The sequence below is a fragment of the Gigantopelta aegis genome, chromosome 12, assembly GCF_016097555.1.
Source record: "Gigantopelta aegis isolate Gae_Host chromosome 12, Gae_host_genome, whole genome shotgun sequence".
Classification (NCBI taxonomy): domain Eukaryota; kingdom Metazoa; phylum Mollusca; class Gastropoda; order Neomphalida; family Peltospiridae; genus Gigantopelta; species Gigantopelta aegis.
This window is the reverse complement of record NC_054710.1, coordinates 18,601,431-18,626,775: the sequence shown is the minus strand read 5'-3', so window position 1 is coordinate 18,626,775 and position 25,345 is coordinate 18,601,431. Positions and strand designations below refer to the sequence as shown.

At 41.0% G+C, this 25,345-nt stretch overlaps 1 protein-coding gene across 1 annotated transcript in view; it reads right to left on the bottom strand.

Annotated features, from left to right (window-relative positions):
• Positions 1 to 25,345, bottom strand: part of LOC121385873 — a 100,433-nt gene that overhangs the window by 26,056 nt on the left and 49,032 nt on the right. The window contains exons 20-24 of the mRNA XM_041516664.1: positions 21,606 to 21,740; positions 15,555 to 17,643; positions 12,111 to 12,229; positions 10,567 to 10,635; positions 9,718 to 9,781 (exon numbers count right to left, since the gene is read on the bottom strand). Of these exons, the coding sequence (XP_041372598.1) occupies positions 9,718 to 9,781; positions 10,567 to 10,635; positions 12,111 to 12,229; positions 15,555 to 17,643; positions 21,606 to 21,740 (2,476 nt within the window). The remainder of the gene's footprint in view (positions 1 to 9,717; positions 9,782 to 10,566; positions 10,636 to 12,110; positions 12,230 to 15,554; positions 17,644 to 21,605; positions 21,741 to 25,345) is intronic.

Here is a 25,345-nt window from a genome sequence, read left to right as displayed (position 1 = left end):
TATGTAACTATCTTCAATAGGTGTAATTTTGAAGAATCTTAAACCAAATTTGCCTTTATTCCAAAACAATAGTGTTTTTTATTGATGACAATAAACTTGTGAATGCTGTAAGCCAATTATTCCAGACAATGGATGGTCATGTGTGTTTGTGTTATCATGTGATAAGATCAGATATCATTTTGAGCGAGGTTGTCGCGCAAAGCAATAGTAAACGATGAGATTTAATTAAAAATAATTTGTAAGAAAGATTAATATTTTTAACATTGAAATATTAATTTTGTAAACAATAATCTGATAATCTGCATAGGTAGCTGAGAAGAAAAAAAAACGTGACTGAGTTATGGTTTAGTTTAGACTTCAGCTGGCAACAAAATCTTGATCATACAAAGCGTCTGTTATAAATAAGCATAAAAACAACGGGCCGTGTTGTTGACTGTTATAAATGACTACGAATAGATAACCCATGACCCAAATGAAAATTCCATCACCCATACGGACCATGTATCTACATGTATGTAGCGATTCCATCGCCCATACGGACCATGTATATGTATGCAGTGATTCCATCGCCCATACGGACCATGTAATCTACATGTATGCAGTGATTCCATCGCCCATACGGACCATGTATCTACATGTATGCAGTGATTCCATCGCCCATACGGACCATGTATCTACATGTATGCAGTGATTCCATCGCCCATACGGACCATGTATCTACATGTATGCAGTGATTCCATCGCCCATACGGACCATGTATCTACATGTATGCAGTGATTCCATCGCCCATACGGACCATGTATCTACATGTATGCAGTGATTCCTTCACCCATACGGACCATGTATCTACATGTATGCAGTGATTCCATCGCCCATACGGACCATGTATGTATCTACATGTATGTACATGTATGGAGTGATTCCATCGCCCATACGGACCATGTATCTACATGTATGGAGTGATTCCATCGCCCATACGGACCATGTATGTACATGTATGGAGTGATTCCATCGCCCATACGGACCATGTATGTACATGTATGGAGTGATTCCGTCGCCCATACGGACCATGTATCTACATGTATGCAGTGATTCCGTCGCCCATAAGAACCATGTATATACATGTATGGAGTGATTCCGTCGCCCATACGGACCATGTATCTACATGTATGGAGTGATTCCATCACCCATACGGACCATGTATGTACATGTATGCAGTGATTCCATCACCCATACGGACCATGTATGTATCTACATGTATGCAGTGATTCCATCACCCATACGGACCATGTATATACATGTATGCAGTGATTCCATCACCCATACGGACCATGTATCTACATGTATGCAGTGATTCCATCACCCATACGGACCATGTATATACATGTATGCAGTGATTCCATCGCCCATACGGACCATGTATATACATGTATGCAGTGATTCCATCGCCCATACGGACCATGTATATACATGTATGCAGTGATTCCATCGCCCATACGGACCATGTATATACATGTATGCAGTGATTCCATCGCCCATACGGACCATGTATGTATCTACATGTAAGCAGTGATTCCATCACCCATACGGACCATGTATCTACATGTATGCAGTGATTCCATCGCCCATACGGACCACGTATGTATCTACATGTATGCAGTGATTCCATCGCCCATACGGACCATGTATGTACATGTATGCAGTGATTCCATCGCCCATACGGACCATGTATGTACATGTATGCAGTGATTCCATCGCCCATACGGACCATGTATCTACATGTATGGAGTGATTCCATCGCCCATACGGACCATGTATCTACATGTATGGAGTGATTCCATCGCCCATACGGACCATGTATCTACATGTATGGAGTGATTCCATCGCCCATACGGACCATGTATCTACATGTATGGAGTGATTCCATCGCCCATACGGACCATGTATATACATGTATGCAGTGATTCCATCGCCCATACGGACCATGTATATACATGTATGCAGTGATTCCATCACCCATACGGACCATGTATCTACATGTATGCAGTGATTCCATCGCCCATACGGACCATGTATCTACATGTATGCAGTGATTCCATCGCCCATACGGACCATGTATCTACATGTATGCAGTGATTCCATCGCCCATACGGACCATGTATCTACATGTATGCAGTGATTCCTTCACCCATACGGACCATGTATCTACATGTATGCAGTGATTCCATCGCCCATACGGACCATGTATGTATCTACATGTATGTACATGTATGGAGTGATTCCATCGCCCATACGGACCATGTATCTACATGTATGGAGTGATTCCATCGCCCATACGGACCATGTATGTACATGTATGGAGTGATTCCATCGCCCATACGGACCATGTATGTACATGTATGGAGTGATTCCGTCGCCCATACGGACCATGTATCTACATGTATGCAGTGATTCCGTCGCCCATAAGAACCATGTATATACATGTATGGAGTGATTCCGTCGCCCATACGGACCATGTATCTACATGTATGGAGTGATTCCATCACCCATACGGACCATGTATGTACATGTATGCAGTGATTCCATCACCCATACGGACCATGTATGTATCTACATGTATGCAGTGATTCCATCACCCATACGGACCATGTATATACATGTATGCAGTGATTCCATCACCCATACGGACCATGTATCTACATGTATGCAGTGATTCCATCACCCATACGGACCATGTATATACATGTATGCAGTGATTCCATCGCCCATACGGACCATGTATATACATGTATGCAGTGATTCCATCGCCCATACGGACCATGTATATACATGTATGCAGTGATTCCATCGCCCATACGGACCATGTATATACATGTATGCAGTGATTCCATCGCCCATACGGACCATGTATATACATGTATGCAGTGATTCCATCGCCCATACGGACCATGTATGTATCTACATGTAAGCAGTGATTCCATCACCCATACGGACCATGTATCTACATGTATGCAGTGATTCCATCGCCCATACGGACCACGTATGTATCTACATGTATGCAGTGATTCCATCGCCCATACGGACCATGTATGTACATGTATGCAGTGATTCCATCGCCCATACGGACCATGTATGTACATGTATGCAGTGATTCCATCGCCCATACGGACCATGTATCTACATGTATGGAGTGATTCCATCGCCCATACGGACCATGTATCTACATGTATGGAGTGATTCCATCGCCCATACGGACCATGTATCTACATGTATGGAGTGATTCCATCGCCCATACGGACCATGTATCTACATGTATGCAGTGATTCCATCGCCCATACGGACCATGTATATACATGTATGCAGTGATTCCATCACCCATACGGACCATGTATCTACATGTATGCAGTGATTCCTTCGCCCATACGGACCATGTATCTACATGTATGCAGTGATTCCGTCGCCCATACGGACCATGTATGTATCTACATGTATGCAGTGATTCCGTCGCCGATACGGACCATGTATATATCTACATCTATGCAGTGATTCCGTCGCCGATACGGACCATGTATATATCTACATCTATGCAGTGATTCCGTCGCCGATACGGACCATGTATCTACATCTATGCAGTGATTCCGTCGCCCATACGGACCATGTATCTACATGTATGGAGTGATTCCGTCGCCCATACGGACCATGTATGTACATGTATGGAGTGATTCCGTCGCCCATACGGACCATGTATGTACATGTATGGAGTGATTCCGTCGCCCATACGGACCATGTATGTACATGTATGGAGTGATTCCGTCGCCCATACGGACCATGTATCTACATGTATGGAGTGATTCCGTCGCCCATACGGACCATGTATCTACATGTATGCAGTGATTCCATCGCCCATACGGACCATGTATGTACATGTATGCAGTGATTCCATCGCCCATACGGACCATGTATGTATCTACATGTATGCAGTGATTCCATCGCCCATACGGACCATGTATCTACATGTATGCAGTGATTCCATCACCCATACGGACCATGTATCTACATGTATGCAGTGATTCCATCGCCCATACGGACCATGTATATACATGTATGCAGTGATTCCATCGCCCATACGGACCATGTATATACATGTATGCAGTGATTCCATCGCCCATACGGACCATGTATGTATCTACATGTAAGCAGTGATTCCATCGCCCATACGGACCATGTATGTATCTACATGTAAGCAGTGATTCCATCGCCCATACGGACCATGTATCTACATGTATGCAGTGATTCCATCGCCCATACGGACCATGTATGTATCTACATGTATGCAGTGATTCCATCGCCCATACGGACCATGTATATACATGTATGCAGTGATTCCATCGCCCATACGGACCATGTATATACATGTATGCAGTGATTCCATCGCCCATACGGACCATGTATCTACATGTATGCAGTGATTCCATCGCCCATACGGACCATGTATCTACATGTATGCAGTGATTCCATCGCCCATACGGACCATGTATATACATGTATGCAGTGATTCCATCGCCCATACGGACCATGTATGTATCTACATGTATGCAGTGATTCCATCGCCCATACGGACCATGTATGTACATGTATGCAGTGATTCCATCGCCCATACGGACCATGTATGTACATGTATGCAGTGATTCCATCGCCCATACGGACCATGTATGTACATGTATGCAGTGATTCCATCGCCCATACGGACCATGTATGTACATGTATGCAGTGATTCCATCGCCCATACGGACCATGTATCTACATGTATGCAGTGATTCCATCGCCCATACGGACCATGTATATACATGTATGCAGTGATTCCATCGCCCATACGGACCATGTATGTATCTACATGTATGCAGTGATTCCATCGCCCATACGGACCATGTATGTACATGTATGCAGTGATTCCATCGCCCATACGGACCATGTATCTACATGTATGCAGTGATTCCATCGCCCATACGGACCATGTATCTACATGTATGGAGTGATTCCATCGCCCATACGGATCATGTATCTACATGTATGCAGTGATTCCATCGCCCATACGGACCATGTATCTACATGGTCCGTATGGGTGATGGAATCACTGCATACATGTACATACATGGTCCGTATGGGTGATGGAATCACTGCCTACATGTAGATACATGGTCCGTATGGGCGATGGAATCACTGCCTACATGTAGATACATGGTCCGTATGGGCGATGGAATCACTGCATACATGTAGATACATGGTCCGTATGGGCGATGGAATCACTGCATACATGTAGATACATACATGGTCCGTATGGGCGATGGAATCACTCCATACATGTAGATACATACATGGTCCGTATGGGCGATGCAATCACTCCATACATGTAGATACATACATGGTCCGTATGGGCGATGCAATCACTCCATACATGTAGATACATACATGGTCCGTATGGGCGATGCAATCACTCCATACATGTACATACATGGTCCGTATGGGCGATGCAATCACTCCATACATGTAGATACATGGTCCGTATGGGCGATGCAATCACTGCATACATGTAGATACATGGTCCGTATGGGCGATGCAATCACTGCATACATGTAGATACATGGTCCGTATGGGCGATGCAATCACTGCATACATGTAGATAATGGTCCGTATGGGCGATGCAATCACTGCATACATGTAGATTACATGGTCCGTATGGGCGATGCAATCACTGCATACATGTACATACATGGTCCGTATGGGCGATGGAATCACTGCATACATGTAGATACATGGTCCGTATGGGCGATGGAATCACTGCATACATGTAGATACATGGTCCGTATGGGCGATGGAATCACTGCATACATGTAGATACATACATGGTCCGTATGGGCGATGGAATCACTGCATACATGTACATACATGGTCCGTATGGGCGATGGAATCACTGCATACATGTACATACATGGTCCGTATGGGCGATGGAATCACTGCATACATGTACATACATGGTCCGTATGGGCGATGGAATCACTGCATACATGTAGATACATGGTCCGTATGGGCGATGGAATCACTGCATACATGTAGATACATGGTCCGTATGGGCGATGGAATCACTGCATACATGTAGATACATACATGGTCCGTATTGGCGATGGAATCACTGCATACATGTAGATACATACATGGTCCGTATGGGCGATGGAATCACTGCATACATGTAGATACATACATGGTCCGTATGGGCGATGGAATCACTGCATACATGTACATACATGGTCCGTATGGGCGATGGAATCACTGCATACATGTACATACATGGTCCGTATGGGCGATGGAATCACTGCATACATGTACATACATGGTCCGTATGGGCGATGGAATCACTGCATACATGTAGATACATGGTCCGTATGGGCGATGGAATCACTGCATACATGTAGATACATACATGGTCCGTATGGGCGATGGAATCACTACATACATGTACATACATGGTCCGTATGGGCGATGGAATCACTCCATACATGTACATACATGGTCCGTATGGGCGATGCAATCACTCCATACATGTAGATACATGGTCCGTATGGGCGATGCAATCACTCCATACATGTAGATACATGGTCCGTATGGGTGATGCAATCACTCCATACATGTAGATACATGGTCCGTATGGGCGATGCAATCACTGCATACATGTAGATACATGGTCCGTATGGGCGATGCAATCACTGCATACATGTAGATAATGATTCGTATGGGCGATGCAATCACTGCATACATGTAGATTACATGGTTCGTATGGGCGATGCAATCACTGCATACATGTAGATACATGGTCCGTATGGGCGATGCAATCACTGCATACATGTAGATACATGGTCCGTATGGGCGATGCAATCACTGCATACATGTAGATACATGGTCCGTATGGGTGATGGAATCACTGCATACATGTACATACATGGTCCGTATGGGCGATGGAATCACTCCATACATGTAGATACATGGTCCGTATGGGCGATGGAATCACTGCATACATGTGGACCATGTATCTACATGTATGCAGTGATTCCATCGCCCATACGGACCATGTATCTACATGTATGCAGTGATTCCATCGCCCATACGGACCATGTATCTACATGTATGGAGTGATTCCATCGCCCATACGGACCATGTATCTACATGTATGCAGTGATTCCATCGCCCATACGGACCATGTATCTACATGTATGCAGTGATTCCATCGCCCATACGGACCATGTATCTACATGTATGCAGTGATTCCATCACCCATACGAACCATGTATCTACATGTAGGCAGTGATTCCATCACCCATACGAACCATGTACCTACATGTATGGAGTGATTCCATCAGAAGTCACAGGCACTTGTGGGCAGGATATAGCCCAGTGGACATCTGGACAGAAATGCGCAGAGTAAAAATTTTAATCAACATTAACAGATCTAAAATATCATAAAATATATTAAAAAACACAAAAATAATACTTACTGATTCAAATGTCAACATTATCTCATGTATATAAAAAAAATGAAGTGAAAATTTGTGAGGGAAGTTACAAATGAGTACCCCCTCAACATGGTTTTTGTTAAAATTTAATGCAGTAGACAGAAGTTAAGTAAATTAAGCTAACCCTAAAACAGCTTCCTCGCGTTACTTGTTATGACAGGCAATTTTTAATTTGTTACCCAACATAGATAATAACTATATGATATTAAGAGAAAAAAAGAAATTGGGTGTTAATACTTTGTAAGTTATTAAGCTGTAAAGAGGGGTACAGGGAATTTTTTACCATCCCATATATATTTGATATGATTTAGTATACAGTCAAACTTCGTTATCTCGACATCTGTAAACTTGAGTATCCAACATATCTCGAGGTCCAGTGTTGGATCCCGGGCAATTTTCCTATATAATGTTACGACACTAAACACTGTTATCTCGAGCATGCTAATCTCCAGTACAAGACTTTATCTCAAGCATATTTTGGTGTTCCTAGGTGCACTTTCCTGGGGTTTTCTCAAAGGATATTAAAAAAATTACATATAAAATGACTCCTTTTTTACTTATGTTTAGGGTATTAATTTTATATACCATTTCCTTCTTCCCTAAATTCCGCCACTTAATAAAACGCATTGTTGCATTAAACACTAATATGGTTTTTGCTAGTATCGATAGCTTCCAAGATTTATTTTAGTTTGTTTGTTGTATTATTTGTTTAGGGTTTTTTTTTCTTCTTCATTTAACAAACCAGGTTGTCTCATTATGGTACACCTTTTGGAAGTTAATTTTCCATGACTTTCCATGACTCAAATGACATAATTCCATGACCAAAGAAAAAAAAAAATATATATATTTTAATGATGAATTTGTACATACATGTTACTGTTATAGAATAAAACACGTTAAACTAGTTATTTTTCTAAACTCAATTCCCGTGTAAAACAACTGGTTTACTGGTTCTCAGCTATATCTATTGTGTGTAATGTAATGCCGTAAAAGCAATTCAAATACCAGTTGTACATGACTAATTCTATGTCACATGCGATATACCTGAATGTAATGCGTAATAGCTATACAAATACTAGTCGTACAATTAATTCAAGCCATAACCAGTTTGGGAATTCGAGACGATGAGTGGAATTACCGATCCAAGAATAACATTTTTTATTATTAAAATTCATTTTCTTTTTTTTTCAGCATGGATGCGATATTATTATTTTCCATTGCTTTTTATTAAAAATCATAGTTTTTCAGGTTTTCCAGACTTTTCATGTTTTACATGAGGCGTGTGAACCCTGGAACCAACGTGGCTGCTTGATAAGTGTGATTATCTATTCAAGTTTAACCTCCATCGGACATTTCAAGTTGCCGTATTACTACTAATAATTAATCACCTGTTTAGATAGCCATTGTGGGAATCATCAGAGCTATTGAATCTTAATTAAGTTCTTAACTGTACATACCATAAAGCTGGCAATGAAGTGTCATATAGTCAAATGGGTATTTTTACCAACTGAACTGTACATACCATAAAGCTGGCAATGAAGTGTCATATAGTCAAATGGGTATTTTTACCAACTGAACTGTACATACCATAAAGCTGGCAATGAAGTGTCATATAGTCAAATGGGTATTTTTACCAACTGAACTGTACATACCATAAAGCTGGCAATGAAGTGTCATATAGTCAAATGGGTATTTTTACCAACTGATTTAACATGCTGCTTTCATTCACTTAGTCGAGAAGTGATGGGTTGTATGATTGTTTGCTTGTATGTTGGCACATTTTGATATACTTGGTAACTATGTCAACAGGAAGAAATTCACACACAAAAAGGGTTATTTTAAAATACAAACACGACTATAGTGTTGTTAAGTTTGCAAACATAAATTTATGTTTGGGATAATGTTCTTCAGCAACTATTATGTTTACCTCGAGCTACCGATATCTTGATCTTGTTGGTCCGGTCCCTTCAACATCGAAATAACAAATGTTGACTGTATGCTTCATTTATAATGTGCTAAACACACAAATCTGCAAATATTATTTTGTTCAACCTCACAGTGCTTTGAGGTGATGGCCCGAAGAGTTGTATACTATAAATGATTTCAACCGCTTATTGTCATTAAACAACACCAGCCAATCAAACATTATTACCTCTGCCTTCCTAGCCCGTTGCGATTCAGCCAGCAAATGTTTCTCTTTTTCTTCAATTTGGTTTCTGATTTTAAAAAAAAGGGAAAATACACTGAAATAAATGTTAACATGGATCGAGATTAACATACATGTATGTAGGTGGGAAATGGAGCTAAATGCTAGTTTGACACCGTCACCCCGGGCCCCGGATACACAATGCCTACATTTCACTTTATGATGTTGTCATGGCGATACAAGAAAAGGTGCCGACACTGTATACCATATACACATTGCACTCACTAATTTATATTTCCAGCCATCTTGCACCCAGCACTAACAGAAATAACAAAACCTGAAATAGCTTTTATACAGCCTATGGTAATTAACTTTTTCAATTTCTAAAAAAACCTGTCAAGTTGAACTGATTGTGAAAACTAATTTGATAATAAATTCTATCGTTTTACCAACAAAGTAATTCATGAAATTTTTTATTACGATCGAAGTTTGTTTTAAAAAAAACATTATGGTCAGCAAAACAGTGATTGGGAATAATTGGGATATAAATACTGGAAATTTTGGGGTGGGGTGGGGGTGGTGTGTGTGTGTGTGTATTTTAATGCACATATGTAAGTGCAACTTTATCAACTTGTGTGTAATTTAAAAATTAACCGTTCTAAAACATATAATTTGAAAAACATTTTATGTATTTAAAGAGGTTTAATTAAAGATATGTGACATCCCAAAGTTTTTTTTGTCAACAACCGATCCAGCAGTATAAAGGTTAATCTACACGTAACAGTATTAAAAAAACACAATAAAAATAGATTCAAACTGTCAACCTATATTGTAAATATTTTGTGACTGACTTACTTTTGAGCTTGCTGTTGATTTAAAAAGTATTCATTAGTTTCTTTCTGCATTTTCAGGTTATTTTGGAGCCTAAAAATAAAACAACAGAAACATGTTAAGAAAGCCATGAATACATGTAGCATAACATTATAGCATCAATCACTACATGTACATGTATATACACCATTATAAAATGTTAAACAGTAGCTGCTCAATAAAACAACAGAAACATGTTAAGAAAGCCATGAATACATGTAGCGTAACATTATAGTATCAATCACTACATGTACATGTATATACACCATTATAAAATGTTAAACAGTAGCTGCTCAATAAAACAACAGAAACTTAGTAAGAAAGCCATGAATACATGTAGCGTAACATTATAGCATCAATCACTACATGTACATGTATATACACCATTATAAAATGTTAAACAGTAGCTGCTCAATAAAACAACAGAAACTTAGTAAAAAAGCCATGAATACATGTAGCATAACATTATAGCATCAATCACTACATGTACATGTATATACACCATTATAAAATGTTAAACAGTAGCTGCTCAATAAAACAACAGAAACTTAGTAAAAAAGCCATGAATACATGTAGCATAACATTATAGCATCAATCACTACATGTACATGTATATACACCATTATAAAATGTTAAACAGTAGCTGCTCAATAAAACAACAGAAACATGTTAAGAAAGCCATGAATACATGTAGCGTAACATTATAGCATCAATCACTACATGTACATGTATATACACCATTATAAAATGTTAAACAGTAGCTGCTCAATAAAACTGAATTTGAGAAGGAAATATTCCCTGAATACATAAATGGCAGGTGAAGTAAAGCTAGATACTGTCTTTGGTAATCAGTCAAAACCTGTAAAACCCACTACATTTTTCCATTAGCAGCAAGGGATCTTTTATATGCACCATCCCACAGACAGGATAGCACATACCATGGTCTTTGACCAATTGTGTTGCACTGATTGAAACGAGATAAAGCTCAGTCAGTTGACTGTATTGGAGGTTTAAAGTTGTAAGAAAAGCAGTTCTTACTGTTCAATTGTATTCGAGGTTGAGAGCTGTGAGAAAAACACTGTTCTTACTGTTTGATTGTATTCGAGGTTGAGTGTTGTGAGAAAAGCACTGTTTTTACTGTTTGATTGTATTCGAGGTTGAGAGTTGTGAGAAAAGCACTGTTCTTACTGTTCAATTGTATTCGAAGTTGAGAGTTGTGAGAAAAACACTGTTCGATTGTATTCGAGGTTGAGAGTTGTAAGAAAAGCACTGTTCTTACTGTTTGATTGTATTCGAGGTTGAGAGTTGTAAGAAAAGCACTGTTCTTACTGTTTGATTGTATTCGAGGTTGAGAGTTGTAAGAAAAGCACTGTTCTTACTGTTTGATTGTATTCGAGGTTGAGAGTTGTAAGAAAAGCACTGTTCTTACTGTTTGATTGTATTCGAGGTTGAGAGTTGTAAGAAAAGCACTGTTCTTACTGTTTGATTGTATTCGAGGTTGAGAGTTGTGAGAAAAGCACTGTTCTTACTGTTCGATCTCTCGCACCAGGAACATGGTCCGCTGTTCAAGCTGCCCGATCTTCTGATTGGCTGCCGAGTGTTGCTGCTCTAGACTCGACTTTTCATTTAACCACTGCTGACCCACCGCCTGAAAACAAAGAGGTTTCAAACCACCACTCAAGTGTGATCATTCACTTTAAAATATAACAAACACACGGATTTATCATGTGGGTCGATCATAGGCTCCTACCCAAAAGAAAGTGGCACTGAAAATTCCCTATTTGTATACTATAAATTCCATATATGTATGTATGTATGTATGTATGTATCTATGTATCTATCTATCTATCTATCTATCTATCTATATCTATATATATACACACACACATACACACACACACAAATGCATATTAATAGACTCCATCATATGTGGTCATGTGGGATAGAAAAAGTCCACCTGGGACAAGGCTTGCCAAGTACCAGGGTGGAAATGTCCACCACTGAGGGTGTACTTTTTCTATCCCACATGACTGCATATGATGAAAAAGTAACTTCTTTGTTTGAACATTTTATCATATATAAACTACACACACACACACACACACAGATATATATGTACATGTATATATATTTAATTGTCTGTTCTAATAAAATAATTTAACAATGGTGTACTGCATAATTCAGTAGCCTGATAATATATCCCAATTATGATTAAATCCTAATCCCATCAGATATGGGATCCTGGCAAAAAACCCTGATTAAATCTGTGAAACCCTGGTGCTTACATTCGTATGAAAGGCACCAATGATGTGTCCTTATTTCATTAACAAATATTTAAAAAGACTGCAGTGCTTATATGAAATACATTTGTGTGAAAGGCACCAATGTATCTCCATAATTCAAGGGCACGGCAATACATTGAAGTAAAATTGAGAGGGCTTTATGGGAAATGTAGGGGGCATAACGGCAATTGCCATAGTGCCGTCATCTAATTCTAACCCTGCTATATGAAATGTATCTATATGAAATGCACCACTATGTGACCATAAATCATTAAAAATAATATAACAAACATTGCAGTGGCTATATGAAACAGCCACTCAGCACTACAGCTGTGAGCGGGGAGGGTTCTGTACAAACATTGCAGTGGCTATGTGAAATAGCCACTCAGCACTACAGCTGTGAGCGTGAAATAGCCACTCAGCACTACAGCTGTGAGCGGGGAGGGTTCTGTACAAGCATTGCAGTGGCTATATGAAATAGCCACTCAGCACTACAGCTGTGAGCGGGGAGGGTTCTGTACAAACATTGCAGTGGCTATATGAAACAGCCACTCAGCACTAGAGCTGTGAGCGGGGAGGGTTCTGTACAAACATTGCAGTGGCTATATGAAATAGCCACTCAGCACTACAGCTGTGAGCGGGGAGGGTTCTGTACAAGCATTGCAGTGGCTATATGAAACAGCCACTCAGCACTACAGCTGTGAGCGGGGAGGGTTCTGTACAAGCATTGCAGTGGCTATATGAAACAGCCACTCAGCACTAGAGCTGTGAGCGGGGAGGGTTCTGTACAAGCATTGCAGTGGCTATATGAAACAGCCACTCAGCACTACAGCTGTGAGCGGGGAGGGTTCTGTACAAACATTGCAGTGGCTATATGAAATAGCCACTCAGCACTAGAGCTGTGAGCGGGGAGGGTTCTGTACAAACATTGCAGTGGCTAGAGCTGTGAGCAGGGAGGGTTCTGTACAAACATTGCAGTGGCTAGAGCTGTGAGCGGGGAGGGTTCTGTACAAACATTGCAGTGGCTATATGAAATAGCCACTCAGCACTAGAGCTGTGAGCGGGGAGGGTTCTGTACAAACATTGCAGTGGCTATATGAAATAGCCACTCAGCACTAGAGCTGTGAGCGGGGAGGGTTCTGTACAAACATTGCAGTGGCTAGAGCTGTGAGCGGGGAGGGTTCTGTACAAACATTGCAGTGGCTAGAGCTGTGAGCGGGGAGGGTTCTGTACAAACATTGCAGTGGCTAGAGCTGTGAGCGCGGAGGGTTCTGTACAAACATTGCAGTGGCTAGAGCTGTGAGCGGGGAGGGTTCTGTACAAACATTGCAGTGGCTAGAGCTGTGAGCGGGGAGGGTTCTGTACAAACATTGCAGTGGCTAGAGCTGTGAGCGGGGAGGTTTCTGTACAAACATTGCAGTGGCTAGAGCTGTGAGCGGGGAGGGTTCTGTACAAACACTGCAGTGGCTATAAGAAACAGCCACTCAGCACTAGAGCTGTGAGCAGGGAGGGTTCTGTACAAACACCGCAGTGGCTATATGAAACAGCCACTCAGCACTAGAGCTGTGAGCAGGGAGGGTTCTGTACAAACACTGCAGTGGCTATATGAAACAGCCACTCAGCACTACCAGCTGTGAGCGGGGAGGGTCCTGTACAAATATTGCAGTGGCTATATGAAACAGCCACTCAGCACTAGAGCTGTGAGCGGGGAGGGTTCTGTACAAACACTGCAGTGGCTATATGAAACAGCCACTCAGCACTACCAGCTGTGAGCGGGGAGGGTCCTGTACAAATATTGCAGTGGCTATATGAAATAGCCACTCAGCACTACAGCTGTGAGCGGGGAGGGTTCTGTACAAACATTGCAGTGGCTAGAGCTGTGAGCGGGGAGGTTTCTGTACAAACATTGCAATGGCTAGAGCTGTGAGCGGGGAGGGTTCTGTACAAACACTGCAGTGGCTATATGAAATAGCCACTCAGCACTAGAGCTGTGAGCGGGGAGGGTTCTGTACAAACACTGCAGTGGCTATATGAAACAGCCACTCAGCACTAGAGCTGTGAGCGGGGAGGGTTCTGTACAAACACTGCAGTGGCTATATGAAATAGCCACTCAGCACTACCAGCTGTGAGCGGGGAGGGTTCTGTACAAATATTGCAGTGGCTATATGAAACAGCCACTCAGCACTACAGCTGTGAGCGGGGAGGGTTCTGTACAAACACTGCAGTGGCTATATGAAACAGCCACTCAGCACTACCAGCTGTGAGCGGGGAGGGTTCTGTACAAGCATTGCAGTGGCTATATGAAACAGCCACTCAGCACTAGAGCTGTGAGCGGGGAGGGTTCTGTACAAACATTGCAGTGGCTATATGAAACAGCCACTCAGCACTACCAGCTGTGAGCGGGGAGGGTTCTGTACAAACATTGCAGTGGCTATATGAAACAGCCACTCAGCACTAGAGCTGTGAGCAGGGAGGGTTCTGTACAAACACTGCAGTGGCTATATGAAACAGCCACTCAGCACTACCAGCTGTGAGCGGGGAGGGTCCTGTACAAATATTGCAGTGGCTATATGAAATAGCCACTCAGCACTAGAGCTGTGAGCGGGGAGGGTTCTGTACAAATATTGCAGTGGCTATATGAAACAGCCACTCAGCACTAGCAGCTGTGAGCGGGGAGGGTCCTGCACCAACCTGAATCTGTGTTTTCTCATCTTCCGTCTGTCGCAGTTTCACAAACAGCAGCTCATTGGTCTCTTGCAGCTTCTTCCCGTGCTCTATAAGAAGGTCAAGGTCAAGCTCTGTGCCTGTGCCCACCGACATGACCTCGGTCTCCGTCTGTGTTTCCGCCTCATTGGTGACCTTCGCCTTCAGCCATGGGTCGCCGCCTAATCCAGCCAACGAATCCACAGATCTATTATCTATGGGTGGCTGGAATAATGATGTGTGCTCAAACGTCAAGTCCTTACTTGAAGGAATTTCGGTCTCACCAGCTGACCACCTAAAAGACATATCCGTGTGACCAAACCCCAAAACAGAATTATTACTTCCTTCATTAAACATTAATGGCTTGCTATCATTAGGGTTACCAATAACAGGGTTCGACATCCATGGGTTGCTTATTGGACTGCTTATGTGCAAGCCTACATTTGGTGTGGACTGCTTACCAGACAGCCTAACAGAGGGGTCAGATATCAAAGACCTGCCTGGCTGAGACAGCATGGTCAAATTAGAACTAGAGAGAGGGTACGGCGGACTGGGAAATCCTTTGGGTAGAGTCTTAGATGGTAGCAGGGGATTCTGCAGTAGAGGAGAACCAATACTAGTCTTTTGGTTTAATGTGAAGTAACTGTCTGGCTGTGAAATAGGCTGGTTTTGTTGGGCTAAAAAGCCGTTATGGCTTTGTGATTCAACATGTGCCTTTGGTTGAAAAACAGATGACGAAACTGAAAGGGATGTTGATAGAGGGATCGGACTACTTTCCATTATTCTATCAGGGGATCTTTCTGACACTGGTTCTTTAGAAAATGAAGGAGGGGTTGTCTTGGCTGGGAGGGGGTTGTAGGTAGATTTTGAATGCTGTAGTCCAGGCGACGGGGTACGAAAGAGAAAATCAGCATTTATATCGCTGTGGTTTGAGGATCGTGAGCTACTTCGACTTGGCAGAATGTCGTCCTGTTTCGACGTCCCATGTATATATGTGCTGTTTTTCCTCACATCAGTCTCACTTAAGCGGCCTATCTCTTTCATAGAGCTCGTATCAGAAATGTCGTCTACATCATCCCAGTTTTCACACTCCCTCCAGTTTGCCGTCTCCCCAGCAACCAAACTAGTGTTCTGTTGGTCACAGCTCGTAACAGAATCCAGCCTAGTGCCCGATCCAGAATCATCAACACAAACGTCATGTTTAGCAAGTTGTTTAGAATCTTGAAAAAGTTGTATATCGTCTATATCATCCATGTTGTTTATATCACTCTGCTGTCCTTCCTCACTATCCTTACAGTTCTTTGAAACCACAGAATAAGGCAAAGAAAAATCATCCAGTGAATTGTAGCCTGAGCTTTTTGTTACAATTTCTTTTTTAGTCGTTGACTGTTCCAAATCATCAACATGTGATATATTTCCTTCAGTGACTGATGGTTTAAATTCAACGGCGGATGGGTTCAAACTAGTTGTTTTTAAAAGAGGGTCATGATCAAACTCTGGTGGTATAGTCTTTGTTAAACTAGTCAGAGGTTTGGGAGTGTTTGGTTTTAGTTTTGAAAGTGGAACAAGTGGTTTAATTGGCTTCATTTTCGGTCTGTTGCTAACAGTAAGTGGAGATACACACAATGCTGGGTTATCGTCTAGCTTGTCCTTCCTGTTCAAATCCGTTTGAGATGAACCACGTTCAGAATCGTTAAAACCTAAAACATCTAGCTCCCCCACTGAAGCGAATGTTCCATTGTGAACTAACGATGTGTTTGAGCCTAGCGAACCAGTGGAACTAAACGTTCCGGCTGCTCCTAAACTTGCTCTAGAACTGAACCTCCCAGCTACACCCAGTAGAGGGTACTCAGCTTGTTTCATCTCCGAGAGCTGCCGCACTCTGCCGCAGTCTTTCAAAACACACACATAATTATCCATTATTCCAAATCTGTGAGATTTCTGGAAGAATCCACGAAGTCCGTCACACTTTTCAATTACACTTTGTGCCTCCTGCGGGAAGTCTTCAAGTTCTCGTATTAGTATTGGTGAGTCAAACTCCAGTGGCCCATGTTCGGTGAGCAGCTCCTCAAAATATCTGAAATTGAGAGGCCAATGTTACACACAGATCATAAAAAGCCAAGACAGAGACAGAGACCGAGAGAGAGAGAGAGAGAGAGAGAGAGAGAGAGAGAGAGAGAGAGAGAGAGAGAGAGAGAGAGAGAGAGAGAGAGAGAGAGAGAGAGACAGACAGACAGACAGAGACAGAGACACAGAGAGAGACATAGACAGAGAGAGAGAGAGAGACACACACAGAGAGACGGAGAGACAGAGAAAGAGAGAGAGAGAAAAAACCCAGACTGACATAGAATGTGACAAAAAGGAAACTACTAGAGCACATTGATTAATTGATTATCAGCTAATGAATGTCAAACATTTAGTAATTTTGACAGTCTTCAGAGGAAAATTACTAGGGATGTAACGATACAGATGGGTTGCGATACGATACGTATTCACCTCACGATACGATAACTATCGCAATATTAAATTTACAATAAAAAAATCCTGAATTGTTGCTCTAGAAAATGATTAATATATTAATAATAGATCACAAACAATGAAAATAAATCCAGACTTATAATATTTGTGAGGATTGCAAAGAAAACAAACACAAATGGCTCATAATTGCATTGAAGTATTCCTTTTAGAACATCATGTTCCTGCATTGAATTAAACCGTTGATCTTTTGCAGCTTTTTGCAAACTTTTGTCGTACTCGAGTCTGTTTTACGTTTCGTACGATCAGGGGAGTCGATGAATGATGCGTGATGGCGAGTAATGTGTGACGACATATTTGTCGTATTGCCATTTAATTAATTACGGACTTGCATGTCCGACAAAGGAGAAACTTGAAAAAACACCACACAGCAGTCTTGTACATTGCAGGCGGATTTTCAAATTCGTCTGCGAAGAACTCTATGCTTTGCAAAGATGATGCACATGTCAAACAACACCGCTGAAGCGCTAGGTTCGAGCAAGCAACTGGCCACAAATCTGGATATCAGCCAATCAAAATTAATTTAATGTAACACTATATACAGCTGCGTGTGGACTGGTTTCTGATAACGGTAACTGGAACAGAAACTAGGGCTTAAATTTGACAACACATACATTTATTTTAAATAAATCGATACTTTAAATGAAAAATATCGATTTTAGAAAACCGTAAGTATCGACACAATAGTGCATGTATCTTGAATCGTATTGTAAAAATATCCCGACATGTCGACTTATCGATAAATCGTTACATCCCTAAACATTACGACATTTTTCTTTTATATTCATTTTATCAGACGAATTAGCATATAGACAGAGCTGCTAGAATTGTTATACAAATCCACAAGCCATGGGATCAGCGATTTAAAATTTTTACTAGCCATAATTAAAAATTCACTAGTCCTACTTTAACCTTTAGACTAATTGATTAATTTCTGACAAAAACCACGTTGAGTGGGTACAAGTTTATAATTTTTACTCACATATATTCACTTAAATGTTTTATAAATACATAAAATAAAGTTCATACTTGAATCAGTAAGTATTATTTTTGTGGGTTTTTCTCATTTTAATGATATTTTAAATCAGTTAATGTTGATTAAAATTAGGCAAATATCTCAAAAGTCGTGTTTATTTACGGGCATTTGTGGCCAGCTGTCCAGTATTTATGTCCATTATTCTCAATAACAGTGGTTTTCTGACCAGAATTGGGTTTTTTAAAAGAACTACGATTCATATCCACATATACTGAACAAAATATGAAACTTCCGCTAACTTTGATTGAACATAACTTGATGAAAACAAACCGGGGGAATAATTGTTATATATGCGTTTAAAGAGTGTTCCATGATGCATCGTTTGGTACAAAAATCATGGCCATAGGTTAACAGAAACTGGGAGAAATTTTGACCAAGTGTGGTAGGGGTTAAAAAAAAACCCACCCACTTAATAACGGGTATGACCACCTCTTGAACTGACCACTGCAGTGCATTGCAGGCGTATAGAATTTACTAAAGTGTTGATTTCTGCCTGTGGAATATTGTTCCATTCCTGAATGAGTGCTTGATGAAGTTCGTTGATGTTAGCGGGTGGGTTTGGACGACGCCTCAATCGTCTGTCCAGACTATCCCAGACATGCTCGATCAGGACTTTTAGCGGGCCAGTCATCAATGAAATCAATGTTATTTGTCCTAAGAAAATTTACAGTGTCTCTAGTTGTATGAGAGATGGCACTATCATGCTGAAAAATCGAGATGTTGGCGTTGTTATGGAACAGAGGAATGACGTGATGAGCGAGAATGTCATCGTGGTAACGTTGAGCATTTAAATTGCCATCAATGACGACTAGTGGTGAACGATAACCATGGGCAATGGCTGCCCAGACCATGACACAACCCCCACCCCCGAAACGATCTCGTTCAAGAACACAACAGTCAGCATAGCGTTCATTTCTCCTACGGTAGATGCGCACCGTCCCATCACCACGTTGTAAAGAAAATCTGGATTCATCCGAAAAAAGAACGGTATTCCAGTATCGCCGTATCCAACGAGTGTGTACACGTGCCCAATTAAGACGATTTAGATGACGACGTTGCATTGCGTTAAAACACATCCGACGTAAGGACGTCGTACATGTAAACCGTTCTCCCGCAGACGATTACGAACAATTTGCCCACTGATTCGGTTATTATGAAGCCCAGGTGTGTTAGCAGCAGTAGCAGTGGCAGTTTGAAATCGATTGCGCAAATGTGTGTTCATGATATAGCGGTCTTGACCACGCGTTGTAACACGCGGACGTCCACGACGTGGCAAGTCGTTGGTGCTTCCTGTCGTTCGAAATCTTACGCGAAGATTTCTTATCGCTCGACTAGAACTCCCAACATGCCTTGCAACGTCTTCTGTCGACATGCCAGCATCAAGCATGCCAATCGCCCGTTCGCGTAAATTATTCTGTATTCTTGGCATACTAAAAATGCTACAATGATAAACGTTAATTTTTTCTACAAATTTTTAAGCGTTTTCGTTCACTTGACAACAATGTCAGTAAGACAAGTAAAACAACTTGACCGAATACTACACGGGACATGTCGAACCATGAATGCACGTGCAAATTGAATTTCACGTTGTCGACGATTAACCGTGCAAAAATAATCCATAAAATTCCTGAATCCTGATAATACAGCTCAAGGCTAATACTACCTATATAATTTCATTACACAATGAATTCTTTAACACAACAAATACTATATGTACAAATCGGAAGTTTCTTTTTTTGTTCAGTATATTTGGTGATTTTCGTTGTTGGTAAAACAATCAAATTTGTTATCAAATAGCTGTTACAAACAGCTATCGATCCCTGAAAATGACCGCGACGTGCCGCCACTGTTGTCAAGCGAAAAAACTTGCCGAAAACTATTTTCAATTGAAAACCTAAAGAAGCCATTGTACCAGGAAGTGTTTCCTGTTTTGTATTTCCGGTGACTGTCGTGTACAAAACGACAGGAAATATGAATTGGGAAATATACTGTGTACAGTATGTCGACTGTCATTACGTCAGGCAAGATATCTCGCCTGCAATAGTCAGAAGGTTTAGTAAATACAATTTTACTAATAGGAATAATTGGATATGTCACCTAAAGAAGCGCGTAAAAACCATTAGATTTGAGGGGAGGAAGGGGCAGGATATTTACATTTAAAAAATATATTTAAATGCAACATTTTATAACAAAATTCACTTGCCATCTGGCATGGCGATGGTAGTTATTTACTAGCTCAACACTGAATATCACTAGCCATGGGAGTGGGGCTACCATAATCTACAAGCCCTGTAATATACCACAGCCTTTGACACACCAGGCATGGGGCACAGATAGGTACAAGAAAACAATTCAGACACTAGGTCCCTTGAGGGCATTCGATCCTTCGACAAAAGTACCTCTGATGAGCACTCTACCAACTTAGAAAATAACATGTAACCGACAAACCAAATTAGACTGAGCCTTACATAAAGAGGTTCTGTGCGACATCGTTGTTCTGTATGGCGAGATCTTCCTCGAACTGGCTGTGGAATGTTGCTAGTTGGTCTTGTATCGAGACAGGAACGGAGAACGGCTCAACTTCATCCAGCAGAGTCGGGTTTCTGAAATAATGACCACTATTTCAGTAAAACAAAGTCATGATCGCTGTAAACATTATTATTAATTTACTTATTTGCTTTAGCTTTAGCAACAAAAAGTTAAAATTTTGTTTTCTTTAACAACACCACTACAGCACATTGATTAATTAATCAATTGCCTACTGGATGTCAAACATTTGGTAATTCCGACAAATAGTCATTAGAGGAAACCTGATACATTTTTCCATTTCCATTAGCAGCAAGGGATCCAATACCTCATCCACCATGTAAATTTTGTTCAGGAAGATGCAAATAAAGCCCCACATTAAACAAATTTCTTATCAGACTTAGACGATTCACATGACAGATGCTGAGCAAGACAAAATACGTGATTCCCCAGATCCGTAAGATTCTCCTACCGATTATCTAACAAAGTGTTATAACAAGTTTACTGCATCCCCAATTCCTCCTCTACCACTGTGAATTCACTATCCCCCCGATTATCTAACAAAGTGTTATAACAAGTTTACTGCATCCCCAATTCCTCCTCTACCACTGTCAATTCACTATCCCCCTGATTATCTAACACAAAGTGTTATAACAAGTTTACTGCATCCCCAATTCCTCCTCTACCACTGTCAATTCACTATCCCCCTGATTATCTAACACAAAGTGTTATAACAAGTTTACTGCATCCCCAATTCCTCCTCTACCACTGTCAATTCACTATCCCCCTGATTATCTAACACAAAGTGTTATAACAAGTTTACTGCATCCCCAATTCCTCCTCTACCACTGTGAATTCACTATCCCCCTGATTATCTAACACAAAGTGTTATAACAAGTTTACTGCATCCCCAATTCCTCCTCTACCACTGTCAATTCACTATCCCCCTGATTATCTAACACAGTGTTATAACAAGTTTACCACATCCCCAATTCCTCCTCTACCACTGTCAATTCACTATCCCCCTGATTATCTAACACAAAGTGTTATAACAAGTTTACTGCATCCCCAATTCCTCCTCTACCACTGTAAATTCACTATCCCCCTGATTATCTAACACAGTGTTATAACAAGTTTACTGCATCCCCAATTCCTCCTCTACCACTGTCAATTCACTATCCCCCTGATTATCTAACACAAAGTGTTATAACAAGTTTACTGCATCCCCAATTCCTCCTCTACCACTGTGTTAATTCACTATCCCCCTGATTATCTAACAACACAAAGTGTTATAACAAGTTTACTGCATCCCCAATTCCTCCTCTACCACTGTCAATTCACTATACCACTGTCAATTCACTATCCCCCTGATTATCTAACAAAGTGTTATAACAAGTTTACTGCATCCCCAATTCCTCCTCTACCACTGTCAATTCACTATCCCCCTGATTATCTAACACAAAGTGTTATAACAAGTTTACTGCATCCCCAATTCCTCCTCTACCACTGTGAATTCACTATCCCCCTGATTATCTAACACAAAGTGTTATAACAAGTTTACTGCATCCCCAATTCCTCCTCTACCACTGTGAATTCACTATCCCCCTGATTATCTAACACAGTGTTATAACAAGTTTACTGCATCCCCAATTCCTCCTCTACCACTGTCAATTCACTATCCCCCTGATTATCTAACACAAAGTGTTATAACAAGTTTACTGCATCCCCAATTCCTCCTCTACCACTGTAATTCACTATCCCCCTGATTATCTAACACAAAGTGTTATAACAAGTTTACTGCATCCCCAATTCCTCCTCTACCACTGTCAATTCACTATCCCCCTGATTATCTAACACAAAGTGTTATAACAAGTTTACTGCATCCCCAATTCCTCCTCTACCACTGTCAATTCACTATCCCCCTGATTATCTAACACAAAGTGTTATAACAAGTTTACTGCATCCCCAATTCCTCCTCTACCACTGTGAATTCACTATCCCCCTGATTATCTAACACAAAGTGTTATAACAAGTTTACTGCATCCCCAATTCCTCCTCTACCACTGTCAATTCACTATCCCCCTGATTATCTAACACAAAGTGTTATAACAAGTTTACTGCATCCCCAATTCCTTCTCTACCACTCTGAATTCACTATCCCCCTGATTATCTAACACAAAGTGTTATAACAAGTTTACTGCATCCCCAATCCCCTCTACCACTGTCCTCCTCTACCACTGTCAATTCACTATCCCCCCCTGATTATCTAACACAAAGTGTTATAACAAGTTTACTGCATCCCCAATTCCTCCTCTACCACTGTCAATTCACTATCCCCCTGATTATCTAACACAAAGTGTTATAACAAGTTTACTGCATCCCCAATTCCTCCTCTACCACTGTCAATTCACTATCCCCCTGATTATCTAACACAGTGTTATAACAAGTTTACTGCATCCCCAATTCCTCCTCTACCACTGTCAATTCACTATCCCCCTGATTATCTAACACAAAGTGTTATAACAAGTTTACTGCATCCCCAATTCCTCCTCTACCACTGTAAATTCACTATCCCCCTGATTATCTAACACAGTGTTATAACAAGTTTACTGCATCCCCAATTCCTCCTCTACCACTGTCAATTCACTATCCCCCTGATTATCTAACACAAAGTGTTATAACAAGTTTACTGCATCCCCAATTCCTCCTCTACCACTGTGAATTCACTATCCCCCTGATTATCTAACACAGTGTTATAACAAGTTTACTGCATCCCCAATTCCTCCTCTACCACTGTCAATTCACTATCCCCCTGATTATCTAACACAGTGTTATAACAAGTTTACTGCATCCCCAATTCCTCCTCTACCACTGTCAATTAACACTATCCCCCACTGATTCATATCTAACAACAAAGTGTTATAACAAGTTTACTGCATCCCCAATTCCTCCTCTACCACTGTCAATTCACTATCCCCCTGATTATCTAACACAAAGTGTTATAACAAGTTTACTGCATCCCCAATTCCTCCTCTACCACTGTAAATTCACTATCCCCCTGATTATCTAACACAAAGTGTTATAACAAGTTTACTGCATCCCCAATTCCTCCTCTACCACTGTCAATAACAAGTTTACTGCATCCCCAATTCCTCCTCTACCACTGTGAATTCACTATCCCCCTGATTATCTAACACAGTGTTATAACAAGTTTACTGCATCCCCAATTCCTCCTCTACCACTGTCAATTCACTATCCCCCTGATTATCTAACACAAAGTGTTATAACAAGTTTACTGCATTCCCAATTCCTCCTCTACCACTGTAAATTCACTATCCCCCTGATTTTCTAACACAGTGTTATAACACGTTTACTGCATTCCCAATTCCTCCTCTACCACTGTCAATTCACTATCCCCCTGATTATCTAACACAAAGTTTTATAACAAGTTTACTGCATCCCCAATTCCTCCTCTACCACTGTCAATTCACTATCCCCCTGATTATCTAACACAAAGTGTTATAACAAGTTTACTGCATCCCCAATTCCTTCTCTACCACTCTGAATTCACTATCCCCCTGATTATCTAACACAAAGTGTTATAACAAGTTTACTGCATTCCCAATTCCTCCTCTACCACTGTGAATTCACTATCCCCCTGATTATCTAACACAGTGTTATA